Consider the following 16,231-nt stretch of genomic DNA (forward strand, 5'->3'; position numbering starts at 1 on the left):
GTCATCAATCACATCGCAGTCAACACATGTACAGGCTAAGTTGACAAGCTGAATACTGTTTATATCAGCATGCTGTTGGAGAAGAACAAGAAGCTGAAGTTGACACTTGTAACAAAAATAGTGATACGAGGCCTTTGAACTTTGAAGCCTCGATAACACACTTGAATATTTAGGATGACAGAAAACAAACAGGAAAGTTATTCATCACTCGAATGCTCAGCACACATCCATCATTGTGAAATAACATTCCTGCGCATGTCCATTTCTGCTTGAAATGTCACGCACAATCCTTTTGAAGATTTGTGACCTGTGCAATTTTGTTCACGACCTATAAGTCATTGCCTTTATCGTCTTCGCAACGTGCAATAAACCGATGCAAGGCTAAACCACTATCATGTAGGTATGTTACGAGACAGCCAGGCCTTAAAGGCAGCCATTGCCCTAAACGAAAGTGAATCTCACCATTTTCTTCCTCGAAGTATAATCAGTCAGTCAAAGGTTAAATGTGTTTGTGATTTGTTAGGTAGTCGGCTTTTAAGTAAATCTGACGATCATCGATCGTAGTTGCATATGACACCCTAGCACAACGTCCATTTTTCATAATGCGATCGAGATACCGCGTACCACTATTCCACACGTACAATCAATGGAGACGAAAATGACAAAAGTGCGCGTTTTTTCTGAAAATCGGATTCAATTTTCTTAATCTAGTAACAAGGTACACGCCATCTGAAGATAAATATGCATAATTCCTTAAAGCTTACTACATTTGTAACTGTGCTGAAGCAAATGAGGAATGGGTCGATCCATGGTGAGAAATCTCCTCTGTCAATTTACACCTTGGATCACGTGACTGGAACTCAATAAAAAATAGATCGCCACATGTTTGTCTTCCGGTCCGATGGCTCGACGTCCGTTGATTTGATTTTATTCGTTCAGGTTTTAGTCTGTTGGTATTGGAATTGTCATTTCGTTTTGCCCCTACGTTGTGCGGTATCTTCATGGCATCTAATTATGCATGAAAATCACCAAAATAACGCAAGGTATAAGATTCGATCGTCTGTATCTTGGTTTCTGGGGAGTTCGCAATTTAATGTACAGTAAACGCTGTCATAACCAGAGGAAAAGCCACGATCATTCAAAATTAATGGTATTTGTGGCACAAATATTCGAGCATGTAGTTGTGTTCGACCCTTGGTGGTATCATGTTGACACGATTAGTAAAGGCTAGCGTGATTTCGTGGTATTTTGTGTAAACGGTTATTTTTGTCACGTACTTGCTAATTTTCCTAACGACAAAGACATTTTAATAGCTTACTAAATTTGAAGAATTTTCAAATATGCAATAAATTATCAAGACATGAATTTCTAGCAACGCATAGCATATGATCAAACGAGAAATTAAAATCGTCGTCTGGTGACTGTGTATCAAAATAGATACTTCCGCATAAACAGACTGATAAGTACATCTCCGCGTATCAAAATAATCATAAAATATTTCATCATAAAAGAGTGAAATGCGTTTTTTTTCCCTGGATTATGAGTTTTTAGATTTTTGGGAATTCGTATGTGTTCTTGAGAATCCTGTCGAGGTGAAATTACGTCTTCGAAATCGAGTACGTCGTTCATGTCTGTTGCTTGGTCGTCTATTTCGATACAATTTGTCTGATTTTCTCCCAGACAAATTCTCCCTGTAGACGGGCATTGAAAGCCTCGTGGGACAAACATTTGAACTCTCAAAATTTTACAATTCTTTTCTGATCTATCACTTGTGGGAGCTCATTTTAAAGCTGTTGGAGTATTGAAAAATCTTAGTTTTTCCAGCATCGAAAATTTTATTTTTCCCCATAGAATTGACACAGTGATGGCGGACATTTTGAATGTCAAATATCGGTATATGTTAGATGATTTGTTACTCTTGGACCAAAATTTGCTCGTTGACTCCCGCTTCTCATTTTTTATTTGGAAAAAGAATAGCTGAAAGTTTCATTGAGGAACATTTGAGCAAAAAGTACATGTAAGTCTTTCACTTTCAAGGAGCGTACTACCTTTAAAGACACACCCTAATCCCCCCGAAGAAATGAGGTCGAATAAATCGAAACCACAGTATGAAGTAACATCTCATGCTCTTCTGTATGTTGTTAGGATCTGGGAAGGTTTGAAATTTATTGATTTTGAGAAAATAAATTGTCTAGCTCTTCTGATTTATTGCATATTTTCTTCATCTTAAAAGTCACGTCACAATTTTTTTTATTACATATGATCTCAAAATACCATGATTATTACCACTCTAACTATGGTGAGAAAACTGCGCATGCTCCACCGTGATACACTCGCTCTTGAGACATGGCTGAAATTTTGGTCGGGCTGTGATAAATTTTCGTCTGTCAACAGACGCGTGATGAAAAACGTGCTTCGGAGACTAAATTAGAGTTGAAGTATTGTCCCGTGAAAGCACGTACAGCATGTCGACGTGAAAAAATTTAAACGTCGCTAGGGACTTAAACATGAAACACAGGCCACATGTGATGTTTGCCTTCTTTAAAATTATTTATTTAACCATTATATAAATCATCGTCAATACAAATCCTACAAAAACGATATGGTTTAGCTCAGAACACAGTCGGTTGGTACAGCAAACTGTGATGATAATGAACAAATTCTAGAGCAAACAAAGGTAAACAATATTACAGTATTTGATCAACAGTAATTAATTTGCTTGTCTGATAAAGTGTGAACTCGGTACTCATGCATGACCTTTGCCCCAGTAAGCATTGACGAATTTGACCTACAGCATCTTTGAAAATTAATCCTTGTTTAAAGCAGGTGTCAGGGACTAGCAGTCATTCTATTGCTATTTCAGTCATGGGTACATGTCACACTGTCATGTGTACTACGTCAGCAAGTCATGCGTTTGCGTCACTAGTACACAGTCGCCTCTTTCCAATATGGCGCTTTCAAACACAGACTGCACTTGATTGGCACCGAAAATTTGATGATGTTGGATGTAGACTCTTAGCTATATTTAGTAACACTACCCCTACTTTTATATCACTCTTTCATTCCAAAATGTATCAAACCCTGTCAGTTTCAATGTAGAAAAAACTCGTAAAATGTTATTATCGAAAGATATTGCTAGCACCAATGCGTATATTTAGTATCATTTCCTTTCCATAAAAAGCTAACGGACACTTCAAAAGAGCTTTCTACCGAGACGTAAATATTGGTGTGTGTATCGCTAGGGAATTACAAAATATGTCTGTACACGTGGAGAGCCTTAAGGAAGGGAGTGAACGAATTATGGCTTTTAAAGGCAAGGCAGCGACGGAGTTTTGTAACTGTGCTAAACGAAACAACAATGCTAGATGCAAGAAGATTGAGGTGACCTGCATGTAGTTTCATAGGATCTCAAGTTTATAAATTATTTGATCGTTCAGTGAACTGACCGAACAGATGGGTAGCATTTGTCTGCTTTCATGAACGCAACAGAAACTCTCTTTATCGCTACAGTTAATAGGCAACTTCTACATGCCTTCGGAAAAATAGTTCACATAGTTACATTACAGACTAATACGAAACGTCATTGATGTGTCCTTGATTTAGTTAAACTTTGAGATGTACTGGTACTCCCTTGATAATTCAGCTGAATAGCTGTTTAGGACCGCAACTACTAATTATCAGTGAAACGATGGTGTCTATTACACGCGAGTGCCTTGTACACTCAACTCATCCATCGAGTATTAACTTCACGTTACTGTGCTGAAAGCCAAATTAACTCTAATGTACAAAACAAAAATGCAATCATAATGTGTCACTCATCCAACACATCGAGCTAGATAAGACAACCGCTCTTCAGCTCGATCTTGTCTTCAAGTCTGTGCAAGATAGAATCAACAAGGTCTCAAATAAAGCATATGTTTCCTTGGTATGGCAATGACGTTTCAGACGTTCTGTCTGCAAATGGAAAATGAGAACAGCGAAGAAAAAATAATAAAAACGTTTTGAACGTCTCGACAAGAGGACCACGCCAATTCAAAATTGAGATTTGTGAAGGGAAACACGAAAAAACGTTCAAACTCGAAATCTTGCTAATTATTAAACATCGGTATAACTTTCGACCTAAGCAAATTTCAAAAGCAAAATAACGACAAAATTAAAATTCTTTCAACGGTCCAAAAGTAAAAGTTTGTTTAATACGTGTCACACATATCATCTTGAACAGCATTTTCTGCAGAATTGACGCCGTTGAAGACAGAAAAAACCTGTCAATTATAGAATTTCGTGTCACGATATAAGGTATATTCGAGATTCGACGAGGGACTATTTTCTTGCGTGATTGAAATGTACAGGGTCACATCACAATGAGCAATTTCGCATAGTGTGGAAAATGTCAGAGGGGTTAATTTCGACCTGTTTTCTTCTAATTTCGCGTCATTGTCCTTGAAACATCAACTTGAAATAAAGAGCAAAGTGTAAAGGGAACATATGCAAATAGTAACATCAAGAAACAGTGAAAAAAGACACCCAACTAATGAAACAGCCTCAACATAATATTGAGCAGAACAAAGTCGCTAAATCTCTGCTATGCAAAACCGGCCTGCAACGATTCTGACGCTTTGTCACTCCCTGCTCGTGTAATAAACCTGTTTCTTAATGAAATTTACAGATCGATTAGCGACCACGGGGCGGATCAATAAACGGTACCATACACATATTATTTCATGAATCCTAAAAAGGAACTTTGGATTATTTGAATAAAAAGGCCGCACCTTGCAAAAACATGATTTCTATCGACTCTTCTTCGACAACGTCTGTGACGCGAATATGAGCGGACGTACGTGGCGACCGGACTCCTTGACAACGGAAGCGACGAACAAGAGTTCGTTTGACGGAAAATGTACGCTACCGAGAATACCATCTGCTCTCGTATCGATCAAAAGCAACATCCAACTCCCACTGTATCGATCCCTAATAGATGTTAGCCAGCCTGGGCTCCCACGACGACTGACGATACTGCATTAGCTGGGGTCATGACCATCGACGGTTAATTGATTCTGTCTGCGAGTCGATTGATGTAGAAACAAGACAAAAACAACAACTTGGCGCCTTTTTTGATGAAAATAGGTAATCGAAATTTCCCATCAACGCGATGTCCCATTTAAAAGTACCGTTCAAATGAGGATAAATGTGCAGAGTATCTTAATTCGCTCAGATAAAATATGGCTCTTGAGGTCTACAGGTATGATGGTCGATCGTAACTTTTGATAATATTTTTTCATAATTTTTGTTCTATGGAACGCATACAGACGAACACAGTTTCTTGATACACATCTCCCAAAGTAAGTTAAATTCAAAGTATTAACATTGACAACAGACTGCCTCGCTTACAACAGCAAATGTCATTGTCGACAAATGAATTTCACTTCGATCACGTGCATTATTGGCATTATTGCACACGCATGCGGAGTTTTCGACACGATTTTGGGAGTGGAAACTTGCTCGTTTCGAATAGTGACAAAAATATTGGAAAACACGTCAAAAGTCACAGCTGACAAAGCGTTCAGCAATCAAGGAGAAAAACCAATCGTTTCAACACATATGATGATCATCAAGTAAAATCAGCAGACAAAAAGATAACTCTTCCAATATCTGATGCATGTATAACATTCACATCTCATATACTGCACTTAGTATGTTGGTAAACACAGTGTTTTCAGCGAACGATTCAAACTATTGACCCAAAGTAGCCCGCCATGGCGCAATATCGACAACCTACTGTAGCCGACAAGCCTGCAATGGCGCGCTATCGACAATCTACTGTTTCTGGCCAGACGAGACTGTAATTTCAGGCTGCCCCTCGGTCAAATAGAACAGCATACCAACGCTCGGCGATATTACAGGATCACTTTTCCTTGGAACAAATCAAAAACAGCAAATGCAGACGCGAGTACAGCCAAATAAATACCCAATAATTACAAGAAACCCGATCGAGTTCGACATGTACAGTCGCCATTACCCTGAGGAGGAAACTTGATCAAATTTGTCGATAAGAGAGAAGTAATTGGGAACGTGAGATTGAGATCGCCGTCTTCTTACTTGTACAGAGTTCACAGTGTTGTAGCCTAGTAGCACCAAAATTCGGCCATTGTCACTGACACGCGTCCAAAGGTTAATGGATTTTCTGTTAGTATAAGGAGTGACGTCATTAAAATGCATTAATACTAGAATGTGATCTAAAAAGAGCGGGAAAAATGTGAAGCTGAATCATTGAAAAGTTCGAAGTCATTCATCGCTACTCTGTTATTGTTGATACTGGATTGGATTTTTCTTTTCAGCGTGAAATGCTTCGGGTTATGAATCTCGGATAGAAGGACAGACTTGGGGCGATATTATGTGAAAGGCCCTCCACAATATCACACAGATGAGAAGATGTATGGAAGTCGTTAAAACCAATTGATGCACACATCACTTCGCGCCGTTTCCATGGTAACGGCACCCCGTCGGTGGATAATTGATGTTGCACGCGGTGCGAGCCTTTTTTGGATCCGATTCGTTTCCCCTGGCAACGGTGTCGCCCTCAGAGAAATGCCAGGGTGAGAGGCAAATTTAACAGCACAAGACCGGCGGCTGATTGCTTCGTCTGTGCATGGCATTGTGGGATAGATTTAGAGTCCATATTGCTACGTAAACATCCTTCAGAGGTGACGGCTATCGAACTTGGCTTTTAAACGCCTTTCGAGTCTTATCCGATCCTTCTTCGCGCGATCCAGGACCCGTAAGCACTGAAAAAAATGGATAAGAAAAAGTAAATATGGAAGACAGACAGAAAACCCATACTGATATCGGATCACACAAAATGTTCTGGAGTGTGATTTGGCGGTTCGTGCAGCTTTGTAACTTTGAAGTCGTTGACGACACACACTTTCCCGCGTGAAAACGTCTGGCGCCTTAGATCTGTAGTATGTCAGGTGGGAGCGGTTTAATTAGCTGGAAAACCAGGGCAAGCGACAAGGTCCCCGAGTACATTTTTTAAAAATTAAAAAAAAATTGTGCACAAGAGACAGAGATAAAAAGAATCCAACATTATCATTGAAAGATGAAACCAGTGGCGCCCTTGGAGACGATATCGAATCTCACTCATAAATTCTGTTCATCTCAAGTTGTAGATAAAACTGAACGAAGTAACCTTTGTCAAATCATGTTTTGAAACAAGATGGCGCAGCTAATGACCTTTACACCTGTCGATACTTGCGCTCCTCGATATTAAGGTCATCCGTAGACGGCGGCTTGGGTGTTTTTTGAAAATTATCTCTCAACCTATTTGCGTATAGACTGAAAATGTTTGCTTCATTTTTACAAAAGAAATATTCATTTATTGAACATTTCGATTTGTCAGCACGTGACTTGTGAATGCTGTCGATGGCATGCGCGTGAACAATCACTTTTTTGGTTCTCTTCAGTAACATTGGGATATGAAAGGTAGTGACTTTTGCTCTTTAGGGCGAATCTGAATACCTAATAATAATCATGTCGAATGACTACTGCGTCTCAAACAGCTTCTCTCCGACGTTTTCACTATGACTTAATGATACGGATCGTGAAAAGGCAGGTGTCCGACATGTCAACACAATAAATTGTTACAATCTTTACACAAAGCGGTCGCTCATTAACTCAGTCACTTGGATATAATGTAAATCAACAAATACGTGTGTTGTACCATTTCCCGATCAAAAGTCTACAAAAACTGTCGTCTGGTAACCATTCGAGCCAATCATCTCACATATACTGCCTGAATGGATAGCGGGTGCTTCGGTCAGACTTTCCCGCCAAAATGGTTTCAACAAAATTCCCCTGGAATGTATATGAAAATTGTCAATTTAGTTTTGAAAGACCGATTTGTATTTTTCTTGCCCAGCGTGAACATAATTTCATGCGTAAGACTTTCTTCCTACATTTATTTTAAAATCAAAAGGGATTTATTTTTTGAAAACCTTTTGCTGTAAGTTCCAGCTACGTTATATTAACTTCGTGTCGAGTAGATTAGCAATCACAGAAAAGTTCACATTATATAACTCCTAATATCAGAGAAGAAGGCTTCATGAAATTTTCTATCAGTCAATATTTAAATAGGTTGAACATATATGCATTACAGACCGAGAGACGAATTTTACTATGATGGCGACCTGAACACTGCTGCACGATAAAATCGAGTTCTAATTTCGGAATGACACCCAAATTTTGTGTCGACAATCCTGATTTAACTTATTTTGCAATCTTAAAAATATAATTAGCTTGATTTTAGAAGCTCATATTCTCACATGACAGCGTAAATATCGTGATAGCGGGTGGGAAAAAGGATTAATCATTAATAGCCGCCGATTCGAACCTACACGATACACTGATATTTTATGTCTGAAGGCACTGAAGATTTTTTTTTATGTAGGCATATTGCATTTGGGAAAACACGTGGGCTGATATTTTCCCCGACGGTGATGCAGCCACCAAACAGATAAGTGGGGAATGGGTGGTTTTCGAGAAAGTCTCGCGGTAATGTGAGAGACTGGACTGTGTGGTGAATAAGTTTTCAGCGTTGAGCGTGAGTGATGAAGAAGCAAGGAATTCAGGAGTTAAGAACCTTTGTTGACAGTGGTTTTGAGGTCGTTTAAAATGTCTTCAAGTTTGAGTACTGATAAAATAAGAACTTCAAGATTTCAACGCTGGATATGAACAAATGTGACAGTTACAGAGTTCGATAAAAGTCTTGTAGAGGAAAACCATTCGACGCGCGGCCGTGTATGTCAACAACTCGAGAGCCTTTGAATTGGGTCTAATGGCTTTTTCAAATAAGTAAATGAGTACGTTGCAGGTTGCCTTGTTGAATAAGTTGGATGAAGTGGACATCTGCGATAACGTAACGAGCTTAATGCTTTAACTGGCTATACCTACAAACAATTCTAGAGGATAGCATCGCCCGAAACACTCATCACATTAGTTAATTAAAGTTCAACAGCCACTTTGGAGTGATCAGCCCTATTCGGTTATGCAGCAGCGTACACTTATTGAAGATTGCGCTTTTTACATTTCTGTGCTGGAATGGTGATGAATTACGCGGCTAATACGAAATGAAGTGATCAGGTTCGAAATATGACACCGTATCAAGGCCTAATAAAGGTACATGAAGTAGAGTTTTTATGTCATCAATAGGTACTTCGGTTACTTTGTGTAGCAGTAGTAATGCATGGTACGTTTGAAGCCATTTCATAGTCTTTGAAGCATATTTTACAAGTATTCAATTCAATTAATTAAATTATTAGTAGCTCTGTAGCTGCCAATACAAATCTCACTATATATATATATATATATATATATATATATATATATATATATATATATATATATATTATAAAACCATATGTACAACCATAAAACCATATGTACAACCATATATACGACCATACAACCATATATATCATTATATACAACTATATATATATATATATATATATATACATATATATATATATATATATATATATATATTTCATTAAAGATTTACATGTTATTTCATTTATCAAAGTGGTAATAAAATCCATTATATATGTATGTATATATATATATATATATATATATATATATATATATATATATATATATATATATATATATATAACAACTTATTAAATTCGTATCAGACACACTCTCACTGTCTGATATTTGTAGCCAAGTCGAATTGCTGCAGTTTCTCTATGATCACAGCACTTTAGCGAACTTCTTAAACTGATGGAAAGAAATGGCATATCAAAAGTTTGTGTGATATGTGAATGGACGCTTATATGGGAGCGTGATTTATATATTATGGTGTCGTTTGTTATCGCATTAATTGTCTTGCGACCTGAGAAGGTTTAGAGGGAGGGGGTATTTGCACACAGTTAGTGGTTTTAGCGATGGTTGGGAGTGGGATTGGCTCTGATACCTGTGACAACTCATGCCAGGCCTGTGTTCAGACCACATCGATCACACCCCTTCGTCATCTCGGACGGGACTATGGCTCGTACCGAAAACTGGAAGCCCGACGCCGCAGGCGCTTCTCTGTCCGGACGCCAGGTGGCCCTTGAGGTCCAGATTGGTGGGCGGTTCTTTGCCGGCGCTTGGCAGACGTATGTCGGGTCGTGAGCCGTGCCTAGTGATATTCCTCTCTGTAAGTAGGTAGAGCTTCTTGGTGATGTCTTTGCCGATAATGTTTGTGAAGACTGTAGCCAAGTATTGATCGCTAGCCAGTAACTTCTGAAGCTGAGTCCTGTTCCAAGTCAAGTATCGGCAGTATGTTGTTGCTGTCAAGGTGACCTGAAATATAACACCTATTTAGAAGAAACAAAATTTCCGTCTCCGTCCCAAGGTGCATATGTGCATCAAATATTGAAGTGATACATGCAGCGACTTAAATTTTGAATTTTTGCAGTGAACGGACATACATACACACATACATACATACATACATACATACATACATACATACATACATACATACATACATACATACATACATACATACATAAACACATACATACAGACACACACACCCACACACATACATACATACATGCGTGCATGCGTGCGTGCGTGCATACATACATACATATATACTTACATACATACGTACATACGTTCTTACGTACATAACATACAGAGAGACAGAGACACAGACAGAGAGACAGACCGACAGACAGACAGACAAACATGGACATCATTAGCATCACTACAGAATAATTCTCATTGCCAAATGCCAATAGCAAAGTGGGAGCTTAAAAGGTATGTTACATGTTCTTGAAAAGGCAAATGTAATGCAATGGTGCTACCTTCTATTTTAAATTTCATGTTTTTCCTCACAACTTTTGAGGCTGTACTATTACCGCAAAGGCTATTGTGTTTGTTAATGAACGTGATATATAGGTGACCTAGCATAGCAGTAATGGCAATAGAAGAGGTATACACAAGGATGCTTAGAGATACTAAAACAATTTAGCATTTTTGTGTTATGGATTGAAGGTAGTTCCAAATATCGAGTCTATTAATTTAGAGACACGATATTGTGAATCATTTATGGCAGGCTAGTTGTTTCTTTACGAATGCATGTTCGACACTCCTATGAGACCAACAGAAGACATTGTGGCATCGAGGTTTTGAAATGGTGACACAAGAAATAGATCTGTGTTTTGTGTTTGGCATAATGTCGCACCTATCGTTGTATATCCGGGTACTTATCTAATTCACGTACTGTGAGTAGTTTCCCGCCGATTTATTTTGCAACCGTTGCACTGAAGTTGCGTGCTTTCGACTCTCAAAAGAAAATCAATGTACCTCTACAAACTAAAATATTACATTTGCTTTGACCGTACCATTCTTGTAAGAACATCTTGACGATTGATTGAAATCAGAAATATGTCTATGAGGGGTGGACAAGGATAAACTAATCGTATTGAAAGATTGGGATAGACCGTCTACAGAGAGTATTGAAAAGCTTCTATGTTTCTTGACGCCGAAGTTCTACATTGTGACCGAAAAACAGTCGTATTTACAATGGTGCTTACAGTGAATAAAAAATGTTCGTAATGTGAAGCTTCCGACAGGGATGTTCAAAGTCATCATTAAAACGCATGGGAATCGAATAAGTATGCACATGTCTAGGAACCATCAGAAATATTATTGTGTACATCTTCCTGTCTTTTGTCCTCCTAATCTTGTCAAATCTATGCAGACTTGGCCGTGCACTTTCAACCTACCCTGCAAACGCGTGTCGCCTTGATGTGTTGTGATCGCTGTATTCATCAGCGATAACAGTCACGCAAATTCAGTGACGTCACTGACGAAGGACAGTCGTAATTTGGTACAGGAACTACAATGGCCTTGGCTAATTTGCTAAATTTAAGTCCTTAAAACGTTATCATTAAGTCCTTAAAACGTTATCATAAAATTCTCTCGATATTTCCAAATGACCTGTGACCTATATAAAGCCTTATTATGACGAATGGACGAACACAAAAATATCTTACGAAGACGTCAGATATAGTCTAGTCTATTTTGTCAAAACACAGATAGATTTTCAGTTTGTGGCGTGCAATGTGATATGCCGATGGAAACCTTCGTCAGCATCGCAAAGGGCACGATGAGGAAGACAATCGTAAATTGAATGCCCCGACTCCTTTAAGATCTAAGCTATTATCAAAACTCACAACGATTTGAAAATAACCGTCGTAAACGCGACTCAGTCATACTAAAGGAAGATGAGGAACGCTTTGACAATGGAAATTTAACAGAAACGATACGACCGTGTGACATACAAAAACAGTCGTAACACTAATTTCGGGTAATTATGCGAGGCAGACATTGACTTGTGTAGCAAATTATCTAGTAAATATAAAATAGTCACAAGTATTTTATCAGAAAAATACCTCGGATCGTTTAATTAAGGCAGACATTACTGTACCGTCACATACAAACGTTAAATGTGTGTGTCAGTGCTTGCGTCCGTGCTCGCCGGCACGTGCACATACACACTCACCCACTTCCATCCATCCATCCATCCATCCATCCATCCATCCATCCATACATACATAAATACATACATACATACATACATACATACATACATACATACATACATACATACATACATACATACATACATACATAGTTCAAATGATTACACATTTTTGTAGCTTTGTCTCCATTTAGCCACAATTTTATCAAATGGCTACTCTTTAACTTAAGCACATCGGCTGTATGCAGGAAAAAACCCGAATCCTACACTTGTGGTGTTCCCAGCAATCTGCTATTGGGCTGAGAGTACCTGGTGTTTCACATAACGACATGGAATGCGGCGTGTGTTTTTGCAATTTATATCGCAATTATTTTGATCCATTAGCAGCTAATTAAGCACGGCTTCCTATGCACACAGCTCCAGGCTACAAGCGATTACTGGGCAAATCAATACCCATAATGCCACATCAACGTCTAGTGGGAGTATGATATTATTGACTTGCTCACTTCTTTAGGCATGGAAATTACGTGAGGTATATTTCGAGAAAACTAATTTAATACCTTGAAAATCCATGATGTGATACTGTCAGTACTTTACCAGCTCAATTATATGGCTAAATTAACATAACAACTTTCACTGAGAGACCATGTCGCCCCGTGGCTACGACCAGACTCCTTCATCGGTGGTCTGGCCTCACTCAATGAACAAAATTTCCAGACGACGGAAACATGAGAAAGACTATTTCTTTCCAATAGCCCGACTGAATTAATTTTTACACTGCCGACTGCTAATATTTTACCTAACATTGTAACAAAGAGTGAAATCACCAGAGTTTGTCTATGTCTTGTGGTTGCAGAGAGTGGTCGAATGTGCAAAAGTTCAAGGCCAATTTACCCATTTTGAAGACATCTTACCAGAAACATGTTGTTATATTGACCTAACAGGCAGTACGCACATGTCTTTATAACGGCAAGACACAAAGCACAGGAACCGCTAACCACGAACTACCATGATATTTGGAGACTTCATCATGGTCACTGCGCACGAAAAGTAAAATGGCGCATGCGCATTCGACTTCACGTTATTTCATCACGCAATGGTGAAGATGACACGCGCCTTGACACTGAAATACTAAATTCTTTGCTTAAACTTTCCCAAAGAAAGCTTTCAACTACACTATTACCAAATCAAGAATGAAAGTCCGGGTTAAAATTTTGGTGCTATAGAAACACATTACCTAATATCTCGCGATATTTGAAACCAAAAATGGCCGCCGTGTCTGTGTTAAGTCTATGTGGAAAAACGGAATTTTCGTTTTCACAAAATTTTGAGAGTGAAACCTTTAACTCACTCCAAAAGATTCAAAGTGAGTCCCCACAAACGGTAGACCAGTAAAGTATTAGAAAAAATTAACAGTCTAAACATCTGTCGCCGAAGTGCATTTTATTTTTGGGTGATAGCGAGACAACTGGACCGAGGAGGTAACGGGCATGAAGTTAACATTCGCGGTCGTTCACTCTGCACTCGACAGCATTTCAAATTGTGACTTGCCGCGTTGATCAAAGGAGACACTCGCCAAAAGGTAATCCACCAATCACGAGCATTTACCGGTTGACTGTTACGGCAGACGTCCATGACAGTACAATAAAAAAAACCCTGGGAACGATGGAGACTGAAACCTTTCAAGATCGCATGATATTCTGTGCAATCTATATGCGCGGCTATTACCGCACACGGATTAAAATTAATCCGTCAGATTATTGATTCAAATAACGCGAAATCTGCTCAAATCTGAGGTTTGGGGTTCGTTTGAAAATTGGTCCTTTCAGTCACATCAAATTAATCTATCTCGGGGCAAATGAGAAGAATTACGACTACGAACTGAAACCGGGGATTACGGAGTCCATTGCACTCTGCGCATAGTTTGCTCTTTTCGCAGGAGAATATATCAGTGAAACTTCGGGCAATTATCGGAATGGGTTTTCTCACCGTAAACCACACGAGTTAAAACTGCCAACGTCCATTTAGAGTATATTTGTGTTGATTTCAATTCACATTTTGTGCCCCTGGTATGTGATATTTTGTTTCTGTTTTAGTTTGTCGTGAGTAATGAAACATCATCTTTTTCTTTCAGCACTCAAAGTAGTTTGTGATAGTCATTTAGGTGTTATTTTTCAGATGTACACTTCACATAACTTTGCCGAAACAACAACAACAAAAAACAACATACAACAACAACAGCAACAACAACGATATCATCATCATCATCATCATCATCATCATCATCATTATCATCATCATCATAAAAAAGATTATCATTATGACAGACGTCATTATCAACATCATTGTCATCTTTGCCGTAAGTACAAAATGGAAGTGAAACTAACACTTCTAGGCAAGACACTAGCCACATAACATCTCACATTCTGTCATATATACAAAGGAAGACCAAATCATTTACACTACAATAAGCTAAAATTAGTGTTTGGTCTTATCCATGACGACTCGCAAGTAGAAACTGGGGTCGATGCTTTCCTTAGAAACAATTTTGCTTTAGCGCCTTTGGTTTCACATCCCCTATTGACATCACAGTCATCATTGTAAACAAAACTAACAGTTCCGTGCCGCTTGAGACTTTACGAGATCTCGCGCAGCTGTGGTGTAAGGTGGACTTGCATAAAATCTTGCGACATATTACAAGCACTACATCATCTAGTGCTGAGGACTGCACAGAATTCAACTTTTCACCTCTATACATTACTTTCAAACAAACTTTGACTTGTCTCATGCGACTGCGCAATGGGATTATGCATTGACATCCAAGAATCGCGAGATCTCCCTGCGAGATCTCAGCACGAGCGGGAAACGTTCCTCGAACTAGGACGGCCATTACAAAAACGTAAAGCCAAAACACTCACCTGGAAAACATCTGACTCATTATTTTCATTTCTGTAAGATTCCCACTCTGGCGAATCCAGGAACTGGTATTCCAGAATATGGTGGAGGAATTCCCCTTCGCAGAAAACTTTAACTCTTATGAAAGAGAGAACAGTACACTTTGATTAGAGGAATGCAAAAATACTGTCATGAGTAAAAGCTTTTATTTAAATGAATTTCATACATATTCATATAATACATGTACCTAAAGTAGCAATTATAGGAGAATAAAGGCGGTATCATCATCAGCGGCACGAGTAATGACACATAATAAGTGCTTGCTACGCGTAGTAAATAAAAATGAAAGAATAACATAATGGCTGTAGGGTCTACAGGTTCAAAAGACTATAGTCTGAGATGTTAACCCCTTGAGTACTGTAATTTTTCCCACAAAAATTTCAGTGCAACATTTTACCAATGTTTATGAATTTTCCTGTACCTTTTGGATAGCATTGAACCAAATTGACAGAACTGCTCATTGGCTGCAGTTTTTGACCAAAATTTGGAGAAAATGCGAAATTAATTGTCTAGATCTGGAAAAAAATGTTTGCGATATATTCTATAAAGGCAAAAAAGTTGACTTTGGCGATCAAAGGGTTAATCCTGTTTATCTTATTGTGAAATGGCGATGTTGGCTTGATGTACGAGTTCTCGCACTCATAACCTTATCAAAATAATTACTTGAACATGGTTGGTTGGGAAACATTTTGTGGATCGAATATATCTGGGATATCACTACATTTTTCGGAAACAACA

The 16,231-nt window shown here is 38.6% G+C and overlaps 1 protein-coding gene across 2 annotated transcripts in view; it reads right to left on the reverse strand.

Annotated features, from left to right (window-relative positions):
- Positions 1-2,526: 2,526 nt before the first annotated feature.
- LOC139142117 (popeye domain-containing protein 2-like) overlaps positions 2,527-16,231 on the reverse strand; it is a 54,292-nt gene continuing 40,587 nt past the window's right edge. Inside the window, exons 3-5 of one of the 2 annotated variants that reach the window (XM_070711944.1) lie at positions 15,457-15,571; positions 10,056-10,344; positions 2,527-6,782 (exon numbers count right to left, since the gene is read on the reverse strand). In XM_070711944.1, coding sequence (XP_070568045.1) covers positions 6,709-6,782; positions 10,056-10,344; positions 15,457-15,571 — 478 coding nt within the window. In that variant the 3' untranslated portion in view covers positions 2,527-6,708. Of the gene's footprint in view, positions 6,783-9,973; positions 10,345-15,456; positions 15,572-16,231 lie in introns of both variants that reach the window. The other variant, XM_070711945.1, reaches the window with a different exon arrangement.

This window comes from Ptychodera flava, chromosome 10 (genome assembly GCF_041260155.1).
Source record: "Ptychodera flava strain L36383 chromosome 10, AS_Pfla_20210202, whole genome shotgun sequence".
Classification (NCBI taxonomy): Eukaryota; Metazoa; Hemichordata; class Enteropneusta; family Ptychoderidae; genus Ptychodera; species Ptychodera flava.